General features: G+C 33.5%; 2 protein-coding genes across 2 annotated transcripts in view; one reads left to right on the forward strand and one right to left on the reverse strand.

Moving 5' to 3' along the window:
* The window catches only part of LOC145269854 (lactosylceramide 1,3-N-acetyl-beta-D-glucosaminyltransferase B-like), a 321,009-nt gene that overhangs the window by 62,870 nt on the left and 238,855 nt on the right, over positions 1-19,284 (forward strand). The gene's annotated exons all lie outside the window — the stretch shown is intronic.
* LOC145269221 (zinc finger MYM-type protein 1-like) lies at positions 15,938-16,597 on the reverse strand. The gene has a single exon (XM_080124839.1). It carries the CDS (start codon positions 16,595-16,597, stop codon positions 15,938-15,940), a length of 660 nt encoding a protein of 219 aa, XP_079980965.1.

Here is a 19,284-nt window from a genome sequence, read left to right on the forward strand (position 1 = left end):
AATAAATAAGAAATCTGTATGAATGAAGCGTGATTTTACGACCGGGTAACGCCGTGCGCTCCCGGCTAGTATAAAATAAACAATTATTTGTAGTTGACAAATTGTCAGTCGTACACGCCTGACCTTTCTTGCTTGACATCATCATATTTAGAACATTGAAAACATTTTACAGCTTGTCTCAAGGCCACAGACACGTCAATGTAAAACGGAGAGTAGTTGTTTCCAAGCGACATAGCTGTGAGAATTATCAACGCAGTGTAAAATGAGATAAAGCAGAAATAAAAATAAATGTCTATAAATAAGATGATTTGCTCGGCCCCTATGTACTATTCGGTGCCCGGAAAACTCGTCCCGGGAAAACTCGTCTCCGGAAAACCCGTACCCGGAAAACTCGTACCCGGAAAAATCCCCCCTTTTTGCTAGGTAGCACATTTTATTACTGTTCTTGAAGGAGATGAACCCTCATAATATTTTTAAAATTTAAAACTGTTGCTTAAAAAAAATAAACTTGATCACGGAGTCAAGATACGAAAAACAAAAACAAATATTTATTTAAAAAAAATACTCTAGTTTTAACACTTTTTGTGTCATTACGAAACAAAAATAAAAGAAAGAAAACAATTATTTTATTAAGAAAAAATTAATTCAGTTTAAATAATTCTTGTGTTACAAAACAACAAAAAAGAAAACACGGTCTTATGTCATTTTGGTACCGCGCTAAAATAATAATTTCGAAAGCCATTCTTAACATGGGGAGGGGAGCTTATCGTTTAAAAGTCATTTCGGGGGCACTTGTGCAGTACTTAAAAATATACAAATTCATTTTCTTTTGGAGGTAAGGGAGACTCGTTTTAAAACTATATCTATCTCAGTATTTTCTTTAATTTTCGGACATTTTTTTGTTCAAAATTATTTACTAAGTAATGTCGAGTGCGACATTACTTGCTATTTCTTTTTAACTAAATAAACTCTTTAAAATAAGTTTAAACACCAAAAACTTACAAAGCTAGGTAGAAAACTGAGAAAAATCGATTTAATTTTTTTAAAACAATAAAACATGTAAAAATATTTTTAAAAATATTATGGGATGTGCATTATTACCTAAAAATATACAAATTTATTTTCTTTTGGGGGGAGGGGGTCGTTTTAAAACTATATCTACCTTAACATTTTCTTTAATTTTCTATTTTTGAGCAATTATACTCCTAAGACGTGATCCTCTTATGTCGGACATTTTCTGTTCAAAAGTAACACTCGACATTACTTTTTTTTCTTTAAAATAAGTTGAAAGACCAAAAACCTTCAAAGCTAGGTAGAAAACGAAAACTTAGAAAAATGAATTTAATTTTTTTTAAAACAAGAGTAAACAAGTAAAAATATTTTTTAAAAATATTATGGGATGTGTATTCTCTTTTAAAGACAATATCTCCTTCAAAAACGGCCATAAAATGTGTTTTCAATCGATATTTATTCAATAAGGAACCAGTTTTCCTACCTAGCAAAAAGGAGGGGGGTTCGGGTACGAGTTTTCCGGGGACGCGTTTTCCGGAGACGAGTTTTCCGGGAACGCGTTTTCCTAAATTCTGTACTATTCATAACGTTATGTGCATATATATCTATAATATAAAGCTAAATGTGTATGTGTGTGTGTGTGTGTGTGTGTGTGTGGTCACGAATAGGCTCCTATATGGTTGACTATTTTAAAAAACAGATTACATATAATGATAGAAGATGTATCGAGACACAGGAATGGGTATGTTTGATCTAGCAGAACAGTGGTTCGTTAAAATTGTGGGGTCTGCGTTTGCGCCTGGCCTCCATAGAATGGAAATAGGCACAAACTTTAATAAAGACTTTTCATATCTATCTGCGTTAGTATCCTATGATAATTATGTTTCACTTTGAAGAAATATGGTATAATAAAATTATGGGGTGTCCGTTCGCGCCTGACCTCCATAGAATGGAAATATGTCACAAAGTTTAACAAAGTTTTTTAATATAGATCCACAGAATATTGTGATAAGTGTTTCAGTGTGAACAGGTATGGTATAATAAAATATGGGGTTTATCTATCTTATTTTTACTTTCATCATATTTTTCATTGGTTTTGATACTCCCAAATTCGAAGTTATCTCATTACAACCCTTCCTTTTCATAACCTATCATACTTTCATAAATCAGAGTCCATTTTCTGTAGGCTGTTTTTTAACCCAGTCAACGACAGGTACTTTTGCTAGTATATATATATATATATGTTAAATTGTTTGACCAATGTTCAAGTAACCTACATCTAAAATTTCAATGTTTAGACCCAAACAAAGGAATTTTGTAGAATCAGTAAAGGACAAATCCTTCACCCTTGACCTCTTGGATGCAAAACATTCACCCAAAAACTGATTAAAAGGCTTGCTTTATGTAAAATTTCAAATGTTTGGACCGAAAATTGGCTGAGTAGTTTGCTAGAGACTGTAAAGGTAAAATCTTTTTAACTTTGAAGCCATATTTTCGGCCAAAAACCAATTAAAAAGCTTGCCTAATGTCTGAATACCCTTTATATAAAGTTTCAAATGTTTAGACAAAAAAATTGGCGGAGTAATTTAGTAGAGACCGCAGAGATCAAATTTTTTAAAAAATTTGATCTCAATTTTGACCCCTTAGCATTTATTGTTTTGGTCTCAAATCAAGTTATTAAGTTTGATGCATGTCCAAAGAACCTATATCTAAAATTTCAAGTGTTTAAACTCCTCATTGTCGGAGAAGTTTGGTAGAGTTCTCAAAGGTCAAATCGTTGAACTTTAAGCCCTTAACAGCCAAATTTCTGGCCGAACACCGATTCAAAAGATTTTCCCAAATCTCAATACCCCTTATGTAAAATTTCGAGTTATTGTGTACAGTGTACAGAAATGGACACAGACAGACATACAGACAGACAGACAGAAATTTTCACTTTTATAGATATATAGATGTGCTAAATTTTACTGATCTGAGGAATAATGTGACTTTCTTTTTAACTGAGGAGTCACCACTTATCAAGACCTGGAGGCCACTCGAGGATAAGGGTTAATGAGTGTACGGTAGTCAATAGGAAAATGTTGCAGTAATCGTTAGTAGTGGGAATTAGCTAAGTTGAATTACTTAAGGGGATGGTTCATCAACAAGTATTTGTTTACGTTGGACTTGAAGACGACCATATTTTAGTCAGCTGGAAAGCAGGGAAACGGAAGGCCACCATTCGCCCATGTATGGAGTCCTGTTGTCACATTTGGGCTGGTGCATCTTCTACTAGTCTCTTGCTCCTGGACAGGGTTCAAAAGAGAGTCGCCAACTTGATAGGTCCTGAACTGTCATCTAAGCTTAAGCCTCTGTCCCATCGACGAAACGTTGCATCCTTATACAAGTATTTTAATGGTGAATGCTCAGAACAAACTACAAGCCCTTGTACCACCTCGACGTAAATACCCCCGACTAACCCGACAAGCAGCAAAATCCCACCCCTTCACAGTAGAGATCCCTGGATGTAAGAAAGTCTTCTACTCTAACAGTTTATTCCCCAAAACTTCTAGACTTTGGAACTCCATTCCGGGATTCTGGTTTCCCAACTGTACTGACATGCAGAAGTTCAAGTGTAATGTGAACAGACATCTTGCTACTCATCTCTCTTCATAATACCCCTGCAACTTATGTCCTCGACAGTAGCCCCCTACATCAAAGCGTTGTTTGGGGTGAAAATAGAATAATAAAACAATTTCTTTTTAAACTTCCAGCAAATTCATAGCTTCACGATAATATTAATTTGCTAATATCTCTCCTCTGATGAGAAGAACGTATTTTTTGAAACTTTGCGGATCAAGGAAATATATATATATATATATATATATATATATATATATATATATATATATATATATATATATTGTTAATGATCGTTTTAGTAAAAAGAAAAAAAAATCCAATGATGTTGGCCCACTGCTACGAATTCGGAATAGGAGCATATGAGCGAGAAAAGGCGAAAGTAGAATACGGTAGACAACAGCTACGTGAGAACAGAAACTTGGGTTATTATCAGCTAACCTACTTTAAAACTCTGGCAATATGAAGAATTTTACGTAAATTGAGCACCCACACGTTGACACTCCTCCAACAAAAATTCGGCAAATGTATATTTCAGCGGCGTAAATTCAAGTTTTACACATAAAGTGGGTGATCATTATACGTCAAATTATTATAAAAAAGTGATCCCCCACTTTCTTTAAACTAACATTTCTTCATATCTTGGAAACTACTCGTTTGCTGGAATTTTAAACGTTATTTTCGTTTTCAACATCCTCAAAAACTTATAAATGTCTTAATTTTCCAAGTTTTTTTTTTCTATAGTGTGGAAAGTCGATTGTCTGCCCCCTTGCCGATTTTATATTCCCAACATTCCCAATAGGTGTCGCTAGCAGTGTATCATTCAAAAACAAGCTGGGAAGTTTTTCTTCGATAAAATGTCTCATAATATTTGATTTTCTTAAATAAAAAAAACTACTTGATCGATTTACGTGATTTTTGGAATATGACATTTTCATCCAGTGACAAGTACGTACATTAGAAAGATTTTTTCAGATTTTTATAGTAAAAAAGATTACTTGAGGACCATTTATACACTTGCACCCAAAAATTCCCCAAAATTCTGACACACCTATCGCTCCTCGTAACGCTAGGCCAGAAGTTAGGAAGTACGTTAGTTTACTATAACCGAGATTTGTGTACATACTCTTTCGAACATTACGTTCAAACTGTGAAGCGTTGCGGCAATGTCAGAAGGGGGAGGAAGAATGGGTTAGCGCCTTAGCCATCAATCATGAGCGCACTTTTGTATGTGACATTATCACGCTGCGAACAAGACATTTTATGGCTTACCTCAAGGCCGCTTACGTTAGTTTAAGCTTTGAGATAAGTAAAAAAAATGACAACAATAAAATAAATATATTTTATTAAACTTAAATATTTTGCAACCATGACTTAACGAAGAGTTGTTTGTTAACTTGATCTTTGGGGACTACAAAATCGGTGACGTCATCGTTTTGAGTATTTATTAAATTGTGTGTAAATTTTTTCATGGCAAGTGCTCGTCTGAGCTTCAATCTGTGCCCCGCCCCTTGCCAAACTTTTGCAAAAAACACCCGACTCAACAATGTTCCCCACTCTTTATCTGTGCGTAAATCGAAACGCAGATTCCATGAACAAAGTTTATTTCCCAGTACTACCCGTCCGTAGAACTCGGAAAGACTGTTTCACTCACCTGCTTCCCTGCCGATTACAACATGGTAGCTTTCAACTCTAATGTAAACAAGTTCTTGTTGAGCCGCGTCCTTAAATAATCCAAATTCTATCCAATCCACACCATTAACAATTACTACATTACCACCTCATCATCTTTAAGATTCTCGTCGGCGACAAAAAATTTCTTAAACCACCATTGTGATGTGCGTTCAGTAGTGGTTGCTGGGCCATATGCTCCGTTAATATAGCGAGCTGTTTCCGCAGCTTTTCGGCCTACCTTAACTTGAAATAATAAAATTGTGCGAAATTACTTTTAAACGATTTTTAAACGATTGTAATTAAATCGATTTTTTAAAAAACTATTGTAATTTAAACGATCTTTTTAAAAACGATTGTAATTTAAACGATTTTTTAAACGATTGTAATTTAAACGATTTTTTAAACTATTGTAATTTAAACGATTTTTTAAAACGATTGTAATTTAAACGATTTTTTTTAAACGATTGTAATTTAAACGATTGTAATTTAAACGATTTTTTAAAACCATTGTAATTTAAACGATTTTTTTAAACGATTGTAATTTAAACGATTTTTTAAAACGATTGTACTTTAAACGATTTTTAAACGATTGTAATTTAAACGATTTTTTTAAACGGTTGTAATTTAAACGATTTTTTAAACGATTGTAATTTAAGCGATTTTTTAAACGATTGTAGTTTAAACGATTTTTTTAACGATTGTAATTTAAACGATTTTTTAAACGATTGTAATTTAAACATTTTTTTTTAAACGATTGTAATTTAAACGATTTTTTAAACGATTGTAATTTAAACGATTTTTTTTCAAACAATTGTAATTAAAACGATTTTTTAAACGATTGTAATTTGAACGATTTTTTTTAAAAACGATTGTAATTTAAACGATTTTTTAAACGATTGTAATTTAAACGATTTTTTTTCAAACGATTGTAATTTAAACGATTTTTTAAAAAACGATTGTAATTTAAACGATTTTTTTAAAACGATTGTGATTTAAACGATTAAAAAAAACAGATTGTAATTTAAACGTTTTTTTAACGATTGTAATTTAAACGATTTTTTTAAACGATTGTAATTTAAACGATTTTTTTAAACGATTAGAGAGAATGAAAAACGCTCTTAAAATGATGTATATAATAAAGGTATTATAATGAAAATTTATTTCAAAATACATAATTTGAAATCCAAATTTAAAATTCTGCAAAAACTTTCTTCGCAACCTAATAAATATATATATATATATATATATATATATATATATATATATATATATATATATATATATATATAAGGAGAGATGCTAGTCTAAAAACAATGATGAGTTGTGATACACCGAAACAAGACTGTATGTCGATGACTACAAATATATTTTAAGCCCCCCTCTTTGGGTAGAGCACTGTCGTAAATAATCTCAGCCGCTACTTAATTGAAAAATGCGAACTCGTTGTTTGTTTACAAACAGGCGATTTGAGCACTATAAAAGTGGTGGCGGGTGTCCATTTAAATAGACATTCCGACGAGTTATTTACGAGCGTCGCCTTCATGGTCAAGTGGGAGAACTGCCGACTGTCAACACGACGGTTCTAGGTTCAATCCTTGGCTAAGGAGAGATGCTAGTCTAGCGGCATGAGTTGTGATACAACGAAACAGTCGATGACTATATATGTCGATGACTATATATATATATATATATATATATATATATATATATATATATATTCAGAATATGACCTTAAACTATATCCAGTGGTGAGGCTCCAGCTTGTTGGCTTTGGGAAGTGTGGAGCCACCCTTTAATTACCATTGCTCTCAGATCCACTCTGACACGGAGTGGTAGTACCTGTTAGGGCCCCAACTATGGGTTAAATAGAAACCGACGTGAAAAACAACAAATATATTCTATTGGAAAATTTAAAATTGCGCTCGACTCTGTTGAACACGATAAGTTTGGGAAAAGGAGTTAAAAACAAAAAATTATACAAAATACTATTAAAAACCCACCGAATATAGGTCAGCCTTTGTCACGAGTTTCTAACAGTATTTTGAGCGAGTTTCTAACAGTATTTTGTATATGATGTTTCTGAATTTTTGAGATGGGGATTGGTTACTTGTATAATTATTCATCGAACTACTCTTCTCATCCCGATATAACCTGCAACCTTCTTCAGATGTATCTTGTCGAACTCGGGAATGTTTCTGTCGAACTCGGGAATTTGGACGGAACTTCGAGGGGGTAGCGTGCTCTTGTTCCGTCAGCCATGACTGGATAGAGGTCCTAAGTAATTCACAAATGTAGTTTTTGGTCGGCCACACTGAGGATTAAACCTTCAACCTTCAGAAGAACATCATCTACAATTGATTTGTTCCCCAATACTCTAACCACTGCGCCACGGGCCCTTGCGAATTTTAGGAGCCTTAAACCTACTTTTGTATTTCTAATCGTAAATATCACTATTTTATTACTAATTATCACCATTTATTATTAATTATTATTAATTATTACTAATTATTATTATATATTAACGTATATCCATCTCTATACTTATTACTTATATATATATTGTCTATTGTTTATGATTATTGGTTGCCATATCATATTGAATTCTATACTAGGTCTACTTAGCATTTGGTTATTCCCCAGCATATGCTCTGCTTCTTTCAGTCATCTTACTCTCCACCGTTCCTCTCTGTCTATAATTTTTACTTCGTCCATCAAAGGCAGAGTGTTTCCCTTTTCTTTCCAGATATGGTCAGCTATACTTGACTTTTCAGTCTCTCCGCGTACTACGGCTTTTCGATGTTCTTCGAACCGTACTTACTTTTCACCTCTGTATAGTTTTCCACATTTACATGGAATTTCATACACACAGTTCTTAGTCATGATTTTTTCTGTAAAGGGCTTGATTCTCACAAGCTGTGAAAATGACACTCAAGATGAGAACACGAGTCCAATGAATCCAATACAAACTCATTTTATTCTGCTTCAGAAATCAACAATCAAATATTCCATTAAAGGTTTCCTTTGCATCTCAATCAAGGAGTTAGAGTAGAGAAGTTGGAAACATAATTTTCCTCTCCCCAATTAACCATTTTCATATGTTGTAGCTTAGCTTTCTTTTGGTCTTTTGGTCTTTCTGGATTCCAGGACAAGAATTCTTCTAGTCTGGTGGAGTATCCAGCTTTGTGCTATTAATCGAGCTAACATCACTTGGAGAAGGTGCACCATAATGGTAGATAGTTTCCCTTTTCTTTCCAGATATGGTCAGCTATACTTGACTTTTCAGTCTCTCCGCGTACTACGGCTTTTCGATGTTCTTCGAACCGTACTTACGTTTCACCTCTGTATAGTTCTCCACATTTACACGGAATTTCATACACACAGTTCTTAGTCATGGTTTTTTCTGTAGGGGGCTTGATTCTCACAAGCTGTTTCCGGAGAGTTGAATCACTCCTGAATACTGTCCTGATGTCATATGGATTACATATTCGTTGAAGTTTTTCACACAAGCTCTTCATATATGGTATACACATATGGTATACAAACTGGTGAGTTTCTGAGTGTTGCCCTTTTGTGTCTGGTCCAGATTTCTTGGAGCTGATGTCACGCTCTCTGGATAGTTCTTTCGGTGGAGGGTTTCTCTTAAACTGTCCATCTCCTCTTGATATGCACTGATGTTACTACATATTGCTTTTGTTCGGTGTTGTAAGCAACGGACGATTCCTTTCTTTACATTATATGGATGGTGAGAGTTGTAAGTTAGGTACTGTCCAGTGAAAGTTAGCTTTCGGTATACAGATGACAATTATCGTTCCTAGATGTGCTGATACACGCACAGGTCAGGGGTATATGCAATAAAATTCTGTTTTTAAGCATGGAAAATATGACACAGAAACGTATGGAATGCTTTAGACTGCTTTTGGACCATCTTGTATGAATCGAGCATCAGTTTTTGAGTGGCATAAGAGATTCAAGGAAAGCAGGGAGTCTGTGAGAGATGATGAGAGGTGTGGGAGGAGTAAGGAAGTCAAAACACCAGAGTTGATTGGCCAAATAAAGAATTTCATGAATAAGGACCGTCGTGTGTATATAGAGACAATAAGTGCACAGTTTGATGTCAGTGTGGGAACTGTACACACAATTATTTGCGAGGAACTGAAGATGCGGAAGATGTGAGTTCACAACTCCATCAATGTCACCGAGTATTTGATGAAGATGAACATCAAGACAGTTCCTCACCCTCCCTATAGTCCAGACCTTGCTCCCTGTGACTTTTGGTTATTAGAGATTGTTGCTATGAGACAAATGAGGCTGCGACGAGGGTTATTGACACTCTCACACAAGACGACTTCTATGGGGTCTTCCAAAAGTTGTTGGAATGGTATAACAAGTGTATTGCAGCCGGAGGAGATTACTTCTAAGGAGATTAGAGTTTGATGTGTGTACTATCTATTTAATGGGAAACTTATTGAAGTCATTTCGTATATGATTTTTTTTTATAAACTTTTACCTGGTTGCCACCTAAACATTTTCCGTTAAAATGACGACTGTTAAAGGTTTTCGGGTATGCTGAGAACGAATATCGCGTTTAAATTTCCGTTTAAATAAGTAGTTTTCTGGATATATTATTTTCTAATTGTAGTGCCGGTGGCCATCTTTGTATGTGTAAGCGCGCATAAATGCCACCCCGAGAATTTACGCGCAAACGCATGTACCAAGCTTGCCATCAGCAAAATCATAAGAAATGAGATTGTTTAATATCCAGGAAACTACTTATTTGCGGAAAATTTAAATGCGATATTCGTTTTCAGCATACCCGAAAATCTAATAAGTCGTCATTTTTTAAGGAAAATGTTAAGGTGTAAACCAAGTAAAAATTTACATTTTTGGTTTTAATTCCCTTCACATTACTTGAGAGGAGACGTCGTTTTTAAGCAGCCATGTTGACGTGCTACGGCGTCATATCACGGCAAACGCACGTATACCAGCAAACATCCGACACACTTACATGGGCACACGGATGAATAGACACGCGTCGACACACCGAATTGTTGTTAGAATGTGTTTATCTGCCTCCTGTAGCGACAAAATTTAGACGCAATTTTTTTTTAATGAAAATACAGTTCCATCAAAAAGAGGGGCAAAAATACAGAAAAGTTGGGTTTGTTTTACAATCCACAAAGGTATGAAAAATTTGTAAAAAAAAAAAAAGAAAAAAGACAAACAAACAAAAAACAAAACAAATATATAACAAATAATTGTTATCAAAGGCAAGATAAGTTATATTTTTACCCAACTGGATAAATTTTTAGTGTTTTTATTTAATGTAAAATGTTTATTCGGTTCGAACAGCAAGTAATATTGAACGCTAACGGAGAACAACAAAAAACAATAGTCGCAATGTATCTTTTCATCTTTGAAATCTCCATAATCACTTCAAAATAAGAAATAAAACAAAATGGTGATAAGAACTCACCATATAAATGTCAGGGTAACATTTATTTCTACCACCATTTTGTTTTATTTCTTATTTTGGAGTCTTTGTCGAGACTTCAAAGATATCGCGGCCATTTTTCTAGTTCTTCGGTAGCGTCCAAGATTATTAATTTTCCGAACTGAATAAACATGTTACATCAAATAAAAACACTAAAACCTTATCCAGTTAGATAGAAAAATAAATTATTTTTCTTTTGATAACATTTATTTGTTATATATTTGTTTTTTAGAGTTTTTTTTTTTTGACAATTCTTTCGTACCTCTGCGGATTGTAATACAAACCCGGAAAGTGTTTGTAATGTACGAGTCATCATATTCCAAAAGTGACGTAAGTTCATCCAGTCGTGACGTATTTTGTAGTTGTCATTACCAAAACACTTTTTTAAAAAAAATGTCGAAAGAACAAAATGAAGCAAAATGAAACAAAATGAAACAAAATGAAGCAAAATGAAACAAAATGAAACAAAATGAAGCAAAATGAAACAAAATAAAACAAAATGAAGCAAAATGAAACAAAATGAAGCAAAATGAAACAAAATGAAACAAAATGAAGCAAAATGAAACAAAATGAAACAAAATGAAGCAAAATGAAGCAAAATGAAACAAAATGAAACAAAATGAAACAAAATGAAGCAAAATGAAACAAAATGAAACAAAATGAAGCAAAATGAAACAAAATAAAACAAAATGAAGCAAAATGAAACAAAATGAAGCAAAATGAAACAAAATGAAACAAAATGAAGCAAAATGAAACAAAATGAAACAAAATGAAGCAAAATGAAGCAAAATGAAACAAAATGAAACAAAATGAAGCAAAATGAAACAAAATGAAACAAAATGAAGCAAAATGAAACAAAATGAAACAAAATGAAGTTAAATGAAACAAAATGAAACAAAATGAAGCAAAATGAAACGAAATAAAACAAAATGAAGCAAAATGAAACAAAATGAAGCAAAATGAAACAAAATGAAACAAAATGAAGCAAAATGAAACAAAATGAAACAAAATGAAGCAAAATGAAACAAAATGAAACAAAATGAAGCAAAATGAAACAAAATGAAACAAAATGAAGCAAAATGAAGCAAAATGAAACAAAATGAAACAAAATGAAGCAAAATGAAACAAAATGAAACAAAATGAAGCAAAATGAAACAAAATGAAACAAAATGAAGCAAAATGAAACAAAATGAAGCAAAATGAAACAAAATGAAACAAAATGAAGCAAAATGAAACAAAATGAAGCAAAATGAAACAAAATGAAACAAAATGAAGCAAAATGAAACAAAATGAAGCAAAATGAAGCAAAATGAAACAAAATGAAACAAAATGAAGCAAAATGAAACAAAATGAAGCAAAATGAAACAAAATGAAACAAAATGAAACAAAATGAAGCAAAATGAAACAAAATGAAGCAAAATGAAGCAAAATGAAACAAAATGAAACAAAATGAAGCAAAATGAAATAAAATGAAACAAAATGAAGCAAAATTAAACAAAATGAAACAAAATGAAGCAAAATGAAGCAAAATGAAACAAAATATTGGAGAATTTAAGCAAAATCTCGCGACTAAAGACAACAAAATGGAACCAAAATATAGAAAAGGGACAAATGAAAAAAAAACAGACTCGAAAAGTATATTAATTTAGTCAAGTTTTATTGAAAGAAATAAAATGCTGAATGGCTTTTATTTTCCAAAGCAAGAGTTGACAAACAACTTTAAGTACCAATTATAAAGATTAAGAAAAAAATAAAAAAATAAAAATAGAACATACAGAAAAAGGGTTTCTAGTTGAGTGATTCAACGAATTCTATCGAATGGAACGACAAAGCAAAATTTATCGTCCAAGCGATAGTGACAAATAAAACGGGAAATATATACGGTGTCTCTTTTAAAATAATCATACAAAAATAGTCTTACTTGTTTTATAAAACCTGACAGAAAAGAAACATGCGAAAAGGGGTCTTTAAAAATGTTTTTCCCTTTTTTTTCTCATCCCTTTTCCTGAGAGTCACTCTAACAATCTTCTAGAACTTCCAAGACGATCTCTTTTTTTTAATGACACGTGTGCCGATAAACTGCTTGTTTTGTCTCACTAGTCGGCAGTGCCGTGCTTAGGACATTGCGCCCCCCCCCCGCAGAATGCGCTCTGCGGCCCCTACCGGCCCTATCGACACAATTCATCTTGCGCACCCGCCGCACCCCACCCCCTTCAACATACTGAACCTACAATGAATCGTATTTTATAAAAAAAAAAACGAAGAAATCGAAGAATTGGTGTTTTGCAGCTAACCTTTTTAAAACCATTAGCTACTTTTATCATTACATCATCAACAATCTGATCCCCATCTGACATCAATTGTGATGGATGGCTCTCGCCTAGGAGAAGCCCCACGTTTTGACAAGCTTCTGGGCTTGACCTTTACTCCTGATCTGAAATGGAACACGTACATCAAGTCTGTTGCCAAGGTCGCTGAAAAGATGGTGGGATCCTTCTACCGCTCCAGAAGATATCTCACAAGGATGGGATACTGCTGCCATATCTGGACAGGAGCTGCTAAAAACAGCCTATCCTGCCTTGACAGAATACAAAATAGACTTCGTGGCTTAGTGGGGGATGCCCTTTTCTCTACCCTGCAACCCCTCTCCCACAGAAGAGACGTTGCGAGCCTATCTTTGTTTTATCGTTATTTCCATGGCAGGTGCTCGTCTGAGCTCCAATCTCTGCTCCCCCCATCGCCAATCTTTTACAAAAAACACCCGTCTAGCTGAATCCACTGTCAGTAATTTTCCCCATTCTTTATCTGTGCCTAAATCAAAACGTAGATTCCATGAACAAAGCTTCTTTCTTAGAACTGCACGCCTGTGAAACTCTGTTCCGTCTGCCTGCTTCCCACCTGACTACAACCTGGATGTCTTCAAGTCCAAGGTAAACAAATTCCTGATGAACCGCCCCCTGAAGTAGACGCTTTATTAAATCTCCACACTAACGTACTGTACTTGCAATAACCCTTATCTCTGAGTGGCTTCCGGACCTTGATAAGTGGTGATTACCTTGTGAAAAAAAAAAAAAAAATTCGCAGCCTTATGTCGGACATTTGTTCAAAAGTAAAAAAAAAATATCGATTTAAAACACATTTTATGGCCGTTCTTGAAGAAGATATTGTCTTTAAAAGAGAATACACATCCCATAATATTTAAAAAATATATTTTTTTAAATATTTTTACTTGTTAACTGTTGTTTTAAAAAAAATAAATTAATTTTTCTAAGTTTTCGTTTTCTACCTAGCTTTGAAAGTTTTTGGTCTTTCAACTTATTTTAAAAAGTTTATTTAGTTAAAAAAAAAAAGTAATGTCCGACATAAGAGGATCACGTCTTAGGAGGATAATTGCTCAAAAATAGAAAAATAAAGAAAATATTAAGGTAGATATAGTTTTAAAACGAGCTCCCCCCCTCCAAAAGAAAATAAATTTGTATATTTTTAGGTAATAATGCACATCCCATAATATTTTTAAAAATAGTTTTACATGTTTATTGTTTAAAAAAAATTAAATTGATTTTTCTAAGTTTTTGTTTTCTACCTAGCTTTGTAAGTTTTTAGTGTTTAAACTTATTTTAAAGAGTTTATTTAATTAAAAAGAAATAACAAGTAATGTCGCACTCGACATTACTTAGTAAATAATTTTTTAACAAAAAATGTCCGAAAATTAAAGAAAATAATGAGGTAGATATAGTTTTCCCCACCTCCAAAAGAAAATAAATTTGTATATTTTTAAGTACTGCACAAGTGCCCCTGAAATGACTTTTAAACGATATCCTCCCCTCCCAAGGTTAAGAATGGCTCTCGAAATAATAACAAAATGACATAAGACCGTGTTTTCTTTTTTGTTGTTTTGTCATAACACAAGAATTATTTAAACTGAATTAATTCTTCTAAATAAAATAATTGCTTTCTTTGATAATACGCGTTTTCTTTCTTTTATTTTTGTTTCGTAATGACACATAAAGTGTTAAAACTAGAGTATTTTTTTAACAAATATTTGGTTTCGTTTTTCGTATCTTGACTCCGTGATCAAGTTTATTTTTTTTAAGCAAGAGTTAAAAATAATTTTTTTTTAAATATTATGGGGGGCGCATAGTCTCTTTTAAAAACAATATCTCCTTCAAGAACGGTAATAAAATGTGTGTTTCAATCGATATTTATTCAATAAGAGACCAGTTTTCCTATCTAGCAAAAAGGGGGGGGGAGTTTTTCCGGGTACGTGTTTTCCGGGTACGAATTTTCCGAGTACATGTTTTCCGGAGACGAGTTTTTCGGGCACCCAACAGGACGGCAACATGTCTGCTGTTATTGCCGATTTCATGTCACTTGCGCCACACAAAACCCCGTACTTTGTTTTGAAATCGTTCATATTTTTAAAACGTTCCTGGAGACTTTGTAAAATTGTATCTACGAGTGGATAGAAACATTCTCGGCGAAACACCTCTTCACTAGTCTGATGATCTGACTCATCTGACGATTCGTAGTTGAAAAAGCATATTTTCTTAATTCTCCTTGGTTCCGGACAGGCACGATCTACTTCAAGTTCATCAGCTAATTTTTTTGATTTCCCTTCAGCTATTGCCATTCCTCCATGTCTGTACTGTGAAACAAATGACATGCCAGCCTCGATGTGAGAAATTTGGTCATCGATGCATATTGAAGGACTCCGTAGCGCTTTGCTTATTATGTTTATTTGAAAAAGCAAGTCATACCATGCAATCAAACAAACCAAGAAACGCCAGCTCCTGACTTCAATGGCTAAAGCTCGACATTCCGTGCTAATAAATCCATCTCGATTATCCAAAGACATTCTTTCTAATTCTTCAGTCGCTTCTAAAATTTCTGTTGTCTGGAAACGTCATGATTTTACAGCTTCTACCTTTGCTTCCCATCTTGTGTCAGGAAGGATTTTAACTGTAAAGTGGGTAACGTGTTTCTTCAGAATAACCCATCGTTGGACGTTTCGTTGACACGGCAAACAAATTATAGATACGTTGCAGATAGCTAAAGAAAGAAATGGATGTAATTGACGACCTTGCAGCATCAGCAATTATTAGATTAAATCGCTGACTGGCGCATGGCATGTATGCAGCTTTTTTATTTATTCCCAAGAAGCGTGCCTGCACTCCATGTTTTTTTTCCTCGCATGTTAGATCCGCTATCGTAACCCTGGCCACGGCAGTCTTCTGTGGCAAGGCCATATTTTGACCGGAAGTTGATAATGCTGTAAAAAAGGCCTTTTCCAGTTGTATCATACACATCAAGAAACTCAACGAAGTGTTCAAAACTTTCCGCTCCAAATCCTTCTTTAAATACAACTCCTCGAAGAACAATACTTAGTTGGTCTGTGTGACTGATATCGGGTGTACAATCTAGTATTATGCTATAATATTTTGATGCAAGAACTTTGGAAATGATTTTGTCCCGTATTGACTTAGCAAGAAAGTCGATAATTTCGTTCTGAATGGGGTTGCTCAGATAATGATCAGTCAGTTCATGACTCTTAGCGCGTCTAACATGTTCAGACAAGACAGGGTCAAATTTTGCTATTAGCTCCACTTCTCCAAGAAAATTTCTATTTCTGGTGTCACCAAACTTTTCATTTGTGCAACGCAAAGCCAAATTTCTCTCAGCCAAAAAATGAATTATATTGAGTAAACGAAATAAAACTGCCCTCCAATATGTCTGCTTTTCTTGAATCAGTTTACTCGATTGTAAGTCAATAGAGTTGCCTGACCGTTTATCATGCCACACCATCATGCATTCCTTATGATGAGTTGATTGTTCATGTGTCTTCAGAGTTTTTGACAGGCGGCTCCACAGGTTACCAGATCCTTGGAACGAAGACAGACCCCCACGACTTTTGCTTTCACTACTGAACAAACGGCAGGCAAAACAGAAAACTCGAGCCAAGAACGCCTAACAGTTTCATTATTTTTAAATGTCAAATAATAGTTCTTTTTAGAAAACTTCCGCGATTGGTTTTCCTGGTTTAATGGGAAATCATAATCTGTCAGCTGGACGGGACCCTTCGAAACCAAATTAATACGCTGTGTTTCATTTAATTCTTTCCAATCAGCAGGATCATCAGAAACACGACGAGGCACATAACTTGGATCAGTATGCTCGAACGTTGAATGGGTGGGCCATTGCTCATCTGGCACTCCACTTTTAGACTCAAAATCAGAAACGGATTGTGTGTCAACGCCAGGGTTATTATGTATATGTAACTGCGAGATGTTTGAAAAGAAAAATTCAGATATCTTGTGTGTCTTTTCAATAGCATTTGCAACTCTCTGTATTTTCAACTTTTTCTCTGGGATCCGCTGAATTCGTGAGCACGTTTCATTTTAGATTAAACTCAGTATGCAATAATAATTAAAATACTATCAAGCAAAACAAATAATCCACTACCGGAAATGGAAACAAGTATGTGATCTTTGATTAACGCTGTTTTGTTAAATAAATATTACTGATGGTGCCCGGAAAACTCGTCCCGGGAAAACTCGTCTCCGGAAAACCCGTCTCCGGAAAACTCGTACCCGGAAAAATCCCCCCTTTTTGCTAGGTAGGAAAACTGGTCCCTTATTGAATAAATATCGATTGAAAACACATTTTATTACCGTTCTTGAAGGAGATATTCTTTTTAAAAGAGACTATGCACCCCCATAATATTTAAAAAATTATTTTTAACTCTTGCTTAAAAAAAAATAAACTTGATTACGGAGTTAAGATGCAGAAAACGAAACCAAATATTTATTTTTAAAAAGTACTCTAGTTTTAACACTTTTTGTGTCATTACGAAACATAAATAAAGAAAGAAAACACGTATAATCAAAGAAAGCAATTATTTTATTTAGAAAAAAATAATTCAGTTTAAATAATTCTTGTGTTATTACAAAACAACAAAAAAGAAAACACGGTCTTATGTTATTTTGGTACCGCGATGAAACAATAACGTTATTATTTCGAAAGCCATTCTTAACATGGGGAGGAGAGGGTATCGTTTAAAAGTCATTTCGGGGGCACTTGTGCAGTACTTAAAAATATACAAATTTATTTTCTTTTGGAGGTGGGGAGGCTCGTTATAAAACTATATCTACCTCATTATTTTCTTTAATTTTCGGACAGTTTTTTGTTAAAAATTATTTACTAAGTAATGTCGAGTGCGACATTACTTGTTATTTCTTTTTAACTAAATAAACTCTTTAAAATAAGTTTAAACACCAAAAACTTACAAAGCTAGGTAGAAAACAAAAACTTAGAAAAATCAATTTAATTTTTTTTAAACAATAAACATGTAAAAATATTTTTAAAAGTATTATGGGATATGCATTATAACCTAAAAATATACAAATTTATTTTCTTTTGGAGGGCGCTCGTTTTAAAACTATATCTACCTCTTTAATTTTCTATTTTTGAGGAATGTTCGAGACTCCTAAGATGTGATCCTCTTATGTCGGACATTTTTTTGTTCATAAGTAACACTCGACATTACTTTTTTTTTTTTTAACTACATAAACTCTTTAAAATAAGTTGAAACACCAAAAGCTAGGTAGAAAACGAAAACTTAGAAAAATTGATTTAATTTTTTTAAAACAACAGTAAACAAGTAAAAAATATATTTTTTTAATATTATGGGATGTGTATTCTCTTTTAAAAACAATATCTCATTCAAGAACGGGCATAAAATGTGTTTTCAACCGATATTTATTTAATAAGGGACCAGTTTTCCTACTTAGCGAAAGGGGACGAGTGTTCCGGGGTCGAGTTTTCCGGGTACGAGTTTTTCGGTTACGAGTTTTCCGGAGACGAGTTTTCCGGGGACGAGTTTTCCTAAATTCAATTTTTACCCCCCCCTCTGTCTCTAAATTATATTTTAAAAAAATATTAAAATTTATTATTTTCTTTTTAAAACCAAATATCCCTCAGTAATTTATTTAATTTTCTATTTTTTAGCGATTATCAAGACCCCTGAGATGTGATATACCCTCATGTCGTTCTTACGTAACACTCGACATGTTTTTTGTTTGTTTCCGTGTTTTTTTTTCTTTACCAAATAAACGATTCCAAATAAATTAAACAACAAACAACATAGCCGGCGAGGTAGAAAAATCGATTTTACCCTTTTATAAACAATACTAAATAAGTAAATTATTTTTATATTAATATATAAAAAAATATGCGGTTTCGTTTATGAACATAATAAACGCTTTAAAATAAGTGAAACCACTAAGAACTTAGCCAGTTAGGTAGAAAACGGACACTTAGAAAACCGATTTTATTTTTTTTTTTTTAAGCATTAAACAAGTAAAAATATTTTAAAAAAATATTATGGCGGGCTTATAGTCTATTTTAAAAAACAATATCTCCTTCAAGAACGATCATAAAATGTGTTTTCAATCGATATTTATTCAATAAGGGACCAATTTTCCTACCTAGCG

Source organism: Euprymna scolopes, chromosome 45, assembly GCF_053919585.1.
Source record: "Euprymna scolopes isolate OS-2025 chromosome 45, ASM5391958v1, whole genome shotgun sequence".
Lineage (NCBI taxonomy): Eukaryota > Metazoa > Mollusca > Cephalopoda > Sepiida > Sepiolidae > Euprymna > Euprymna scolopes.

Coding starts and splice junctions, on each gene's coding strand:
- LOC145269221 (XM_080124839.1), bottom strand. CDS start 16,597: ATGGTGTGGCATGATAAACGGTCAGGCAACTCTATTGACTTACAATCG.